Source organism: Geospiza fortis, unplaced genomic scaffold (assembly GCF_000277835.1).
Source record: "Geospiza fortis unplaced genomic scaffold, GeoFor_1.0 scaffold282, whole genome shotgun sequence".
NCBI lineage: Eukaryota > Metazoa > Chordata > Aves > Passeriformes > Thraupidae > Geospiza > Geospiza fortis.
Window position 1 is genome coordinate 179,063 of NW_005054424.1, and position 6,000 is coordinate 185,062.

The 6,000-nt window shown below is 37.3% G+C and overlaps 1 protein-coding gene across 1 annotated transcript in view; it reads left to right on the forward strand.

The window, feature by feature from the left end:
- The window catches only part of VIPR2 (vasoactive intestinal peptide receptor 2), a 46,348-nt gene extending 40,796 nt beyond the window's left edge, over positions 1-5,552 (forward strand). The window contains exons 11-13 of the mRNA XM_005426765.3: positions 2,484-2,613; positions 2,700-2,741; positions 4,277-5,552. Of these exons, the coding sequence (XP_005426822.2) occupies positions 2,484-2,613; positions 2,700-2,741; positions 4,277-4,447 (343 nt within the window). The 3' untranslated portion in view covers positions 4,448-5,552. The remainder of the gene's footprint in view (positions 1-2,483; positions 2,614-2,699; positions 2,742-4,276) is intronic.
- The last annotated feature ends 448 nt before the right edge of the window (positions 5,553-6,000 follow it).

Consider the following 6,000-nt stretch of genomic DNA (forward strand, 5'->3'; position numbering starts at 1 on the left):
ATGCTGAAATGGAGATAAATATATTCTTATCAAATGCTTAATTCAATAAAAATACTTAATTTTAAAAAGACCAACAAGTTATTTTGAATTTGAGTTTAATCCATGAATTAGTATGCTGATACAAAATATATGGAAAGTAACATTTTCCTTTTGACATATAAACATTTAATTTTGACATAAGAAATGTTTAAAATCCTTTAAAATTATTTTCCTTCAATGTCCTTAAAACCTTTTTTTAATTTCTAAAATACTTACATATGTTTTAAGGGCTGAAATTTTTATTTTTACAAAAAAATTAAAAATTAAATAGAGTGGTTTATACTGATTTAAAATAGCATCTTTACTTTTTTTAGAGGATAACAGTTGTTTCTGGCTTAGAACAACTTGATTTCTGTTCAGACTTTCCTCTTTTGTGTTTTGGTGTGAACATCAAATCCTAAAATATCTCTTTGTTTCCACAGCTTTAAAATCAAGGGATATTGGGGGACAATTCCAATTCATTGCTAAAATTGGTTTTGTTCTTTATTGCCATCTCTTTTGTTACTATTGTTTATTATAAGAGCTGCTGGATAAGTAATAACCTGCAATCAAGTCTGTTGTAGAAGGTTTTATTTTAAAGCCCAGACAAGACTCTGACAGTTCAGGGTGTCAGTATGATACTTCAGTTACAAAACCTAACAACCTAACATGAACACTGAAAATCCAAAGCCATATGAGTGGCCTTTGAAACTGTGCTCCTGGATAACACCTTCCCTTCACTTAAAAAGTGCTAAATTCCTGTTCTAATAGCTGACAAAACATGCTATGCAGAAATAAAGAATATCCTTAAAGCCAAGAGAAGCAGGACCTTATGTGTTTTGTAGACAACGTGACATGTTTGATGCAAAAAGTGAAAAATTCTGATGTGCCACAGAGAAGTCAACACAACTGCACTGACAAGCACGTTTGTTTTGCAGAGCTACAAGGGTCTTGTGTTTGCTGATTCAGTTATCTGAACATGTGGGAGAGCTTGTTGATTCTAGATGAAACTGTGCACATTATTATGTAGCTCAATGGCCAACCTATAGGCAGGAAATCCCCTCAAGTTTGCTTCTTGTGACATGAAGTTTTCATTGCTTCCATGTAGTATTTATTTAGTTTTTGAAAATTAGACATTCCCTTACTTTCAGTCCCACCATTTTCCACACTTTACTGTAGCACTTTATAATATTAAATATTCACATTATTAGCAATCTTGTCCTTCATTATTCAGCCCTGTAAATTCTTTGCTTTTAGCATTTGATTGCCTGATTAAGTTTGTATTTCTGGTCTTTAGCTGATACCCTTGGGAAAGTAGATTAACCTCCTCAAGAAACTGCATCTGCAGAGCAAATTAAAAGATCTAGGACGCTCGTTTATAAAACTGCAAATGCATTTTTTAAAATTCAGAGAAGAAGAAGGATGGTTTTTTGGTCCCTTTCTTTTACTAAAATGTAAGTGCAGTATAGAGGAAGTAGCATCAACTAAACAAAAATTACTAAGCCAAGCATGGAGTGAAAGTGAAATATGAATCTAAAATTAATACTACTCATGCAAGTCACCATTTTTATTCCCTTCCTCTGAACCTGCTTGTAGCTGGTTCCATCCTTTTAGCTGTTTATTTTAGTCTTGCAGTGGACATGGCTAAGTCCAAATAAAATCAGTTTTCCATTTCATTTGGGAAACCAGGAAATTTGCTGCCAGTGTCATCACCTCCAGCTGTAAATGAATTTCTTCTCCTAAGGAAACCCTATTTTTCCTGCTTCTGGTATCATCTTTAGATGTGAGGGATGTGCTATTTTTGAGAAGCTTTGCTGTCAGAAATTATTTCCACATAAATAAATGCAGCCCTTGGGCCATTATAAACAAAGCAAGGCCATGAAGACTGACACAGAAAAAAATAAAACTACTTGAAATACCGAAACTTTTCTGTTAAAATAGGTGAATTCACAACAGCATCCTTTCACTGTTGAATCAAGTTGTATTCATCAATACAGTGATGAATTATGGAACTCAACATTATAACTTCTCAGATTTTATCTGATGCCACGCATCCAAAATTGTCCATGACTGGCCCTATATAATAAATAAAACTGATGTTATTAGAGTGAAATAAATGACAGATAAAGTAAAAGTAGCAGTTTATCATTCCAGTAGTTTCATGAGCTGTTTGTCAGAGCAGTTCTGCTTAGTAATTTAAAGTTCTGTTTTCTAAACTTCAGTAAGTAGTGTCTTCTGCTAAATATTTAATGTTGTGTGCTTAACACCATCAGTAAAGCTGTGAAGTTTTAGTATTTGAGGCTCATGAAAATCTCTTAGTTGGGATGATTCTGGATTACATTTCCTAGGTACTGTTTGCATACTGTGCATGTGCAATGTACAGGCTAACCCTACAGTTACACATTCATCTCAGTAAAACAAGAGCTCATCAGTAAATTGCAGCTTTGTCTCTTTCCTTTACCCAGGAGACTCGCAAAGTCCACCTTGCTGCTGATTCCTTTATTTGGAGTTCACTACACAGTGTTTGCTCTGTTTCCTGACCGCAGTTCCAACAATTATAAAATAATCTTTGAGTTGTGTTTGGGATCTTTTCAGGTAAATTTTAAAGTTTTTAATCAAAAGAAGTTTTACTGACCTAGGTGAGTGCTGCCTACTAACTAAGGACTTTTGTCTTTTTCCAGGGGTTGATTGTTGCAGTCCTGTATTGTTTTTTGAACAGTGAAGTAAGTCTCATCTTTCCTACTGACAATGTTCTATATTGGTTTCAGTAAATGTATAAGTGCCTTCATAATTCTGCTCTGATACACAAAACTGTTTTGGAAGATATCTGCATTCCTATAAGTGGAATATATTTGTGACAGTTTGTATACAACAGGAGAAATGAGTGTGGCTGGGGGAAGAGCTTTAAGAGCTGTTTAAAATTGAATTCCTTGTAAACTGAGGTGTTAGTGTCTTCTGCTATTTGATGTGATCTAAGCAATGTGCAAGTGAGGTGCAACATGTCTGAAAATTCATCTGGAACTTGAAATACCATTTAGTAAGTATTGAGGGGTAATGTTCTGTCAATATCTAAACCTCAGAACAGCAGCAGATTTTCAGAAGTGCTCAGCACATCATAGTTTTCATAGTCTCAACTGAGAAGATGCAAAGAATTCCTTTTGATTTCAGCCCCTATGCAGTGTCTGACAGAAGGAATCTGTCTGAGGAAGACACCTGCACAGACAATTAACATTTAGCTCTCCTGAGTGCTGTTCTGGTCTTTGATATTCATGAGATGCCTGATTTTGGGCTAATCATTCGATTCTATGCCTTAAGTACATGAGATAAATAGCTCGATACCAAAACCTACTGTTGCAGCACAAGTGATACAAAACTGATTTTTGAAAGTGACCTTAGGGCACCTCTTCACACACAGTGTAGACAGTCTTTGCCTCAGTTATGTGACCTTTGTAAAAGGATACTCTAGAGGGAAGGGCTGCCATCCAGAGGGACCGTGACAGGCTTGTGGAGAGGGGGGAAAGAACCTCAAGAGGTTCAACAGGGCCAAGTTCAAGGTCCTGCACCTGGGTCTGTACAGGGCTGACTGAGGGATGGTTGAGAGCCATCCAGCAGAGAAGGTCTTGGGGGTGAAGGATGGACCGTGAGCTGGCAATGTGCTCTTGTAGCCCAGAAAGCCACCTCTGTTCAGCATTAAAGGTCAAGAGAGGTGAATTGTCACCAGTACAAGAAAGACATGGATGTGTTAGAGCAGGTCCAGAGGAGACCACAAAAATTGGAGGCTGGAATACCTCTCCTGTGAAAACAGGCTGAGGGAATAGGGGTTGCTCAGCCTGGAAAGGAGAAGGATCAGGGGGGACTTTGTAGCATCTTGCAGTACATAAAGGGGGGATTATAAGGAAGATGGCAAAAAACTTCTTAGCAGGGCCTGTAGTCAGGACATTTTTAAACTGATATGTGGTAGATTTAGGAAGGAAAAAATATTTTCTGTAAGGATGGTGGAGACACTGTAACAGATTGCCCTATGGTAGCCCCATCCCAAGGCTAGGCTGGATGGTGCCCTGTGCAGCCTGGTCTGGGGGAAGGTGTCCCTGCCCATGGAAGGGGGTACAACTCCATAATCTTTAAAAGTTTGTACCAATCCAAACCATTCTGTGATTCTGTTCCTAGAGATCCCTATGTGACAGCCAACAGTTGTGGAAATTTTCCTCACATAAAAGAAAATTTTCAGCTCATATTGCGCATTTTCTTTTGAACACAGGTGCAGGGGGAGCTGAAAAGAAAGTGGAGGAGCTTGTGCTGGAAGCAGACAGCAGGCAGAGACTACAGACTGCACTCGTCCATTTCCCGAAATGGATCAGAAAGCGTTTCCCAGCTCCACAGGAATTCGAGAGCTCACTCTTTTATGCAGACAGAGACCACCATGATATAAATGAGCTAGGTCCCCCAAAACATGAAAAACTGTGGGATATATCATTCGTTATGCAGCTTGATGTGATATTTTATAACATGTACAGTTCAGTGCTTTGCTTTTCTACATGTTGGTATTTGGGGAATTGGTTTTTGCAGCCAGCCTATTATTAATGGAGAATCCTGCCCCATGGATGCTTTCTGTATTGTTCAAATGGTATTCATATTAATTCTGATGTTCTCTTGCAGTTCACTAGCCACAACAATTCAAAAATTCATTTTCCATAAAGGTCCCTTTACCTTCCAAAGTGGCTACGAGATCCATGCAGCGTATCCTGCTCAATGCAGATTTCTTTGTAAGGGTTAAGATGGGAAGCAAGAAAATTTCTTATACTTTATTTATACTTAAGGAAACATTGCCTTAAGGATTAGGAAATTCTTTTCTAATTATGGAAAATAAAATAAAAAAAAAATCTAAGACCATAATTAACCACACTGGGAGTTCAGTGTGCTAATCCAGGAAATCATTACCATGATTTACAAGAAAAGGAAAAAGGTAGTACTTCTAGGCTAATGGTACACATTTCAGAGGTTACTTTCTACAGAGTTTGATTCCAGTCCTGTTGTTACTTTCAAAAGTGCCTGGTTTGATGTTTGTGTGCAGAGTGTGGGGCTACCTTTACAGGCCATACAGAAAAAACTACCATATTACTTCTGAACATAGTAGTTCTCAGTTGTTCTCTTCTGTTTAAAGTCAGAGATTTGTGTTGATCTTTCATGGAGGAGTTTTTTTAAGAGGTATGTTTTATTGCTAAAGCAGCCTGGCATAGGACAAAACAGCCTTGGATAGCTCATTACACATTGAAAATACCATTATCATTGAACTCTGTCTCTAGGAACTACATATTTGACTGCAAAACACAAGGAATATTGCAGTGAAGTTACAATTCACATTTAACAAAAAATCTAATTCTTTTACGTTTATTCAGTTCTATATCCATCTGAAATTATTTAAAATTTAGTCCTGACTATGACTCCAAAAAAAAAAAAATAGACTCACTAAAAATTACCATAAAAGGCATAAAAAAGGAATTTTCAACAATGCCAAGCCTCTTATGAAGCCATGTTAAAAAAAAAAAAAGGCAGAGAGCTGACAGTCTTATGAAAACATACATAACATTTCGTCTCTTTAAAAGAAATAAACCCAGTGATGTTTTCTTCCCATGTCAACGTTTAACCATGCCCACCCTACATTACAAGTGGGAATAATCTGTATTTGTATGAGTACCTCCACACAACCATTGCCCTCATGTTTCAGGTAACAGGTTTTATGGAGCCAGCAGAATCCAAGGTCCCTGCTCTTGTCAGATAAAGGGAAGAACAGCAGCAAGGGCATCTCTTGGCAGGCATATTTGTACATCCTTGAAAATATTACCAGTACTGGGAATATTGTCAGCAGCTGTCTAAGTGTATTACAATTCTTAGTCTGATTTAGTCCAGCTATTTATCAGTCAAACACAATTTGTTTTAATGGGATTGCCATGGAGTCACACAAAGTTTTGTCAGACCAAAGAT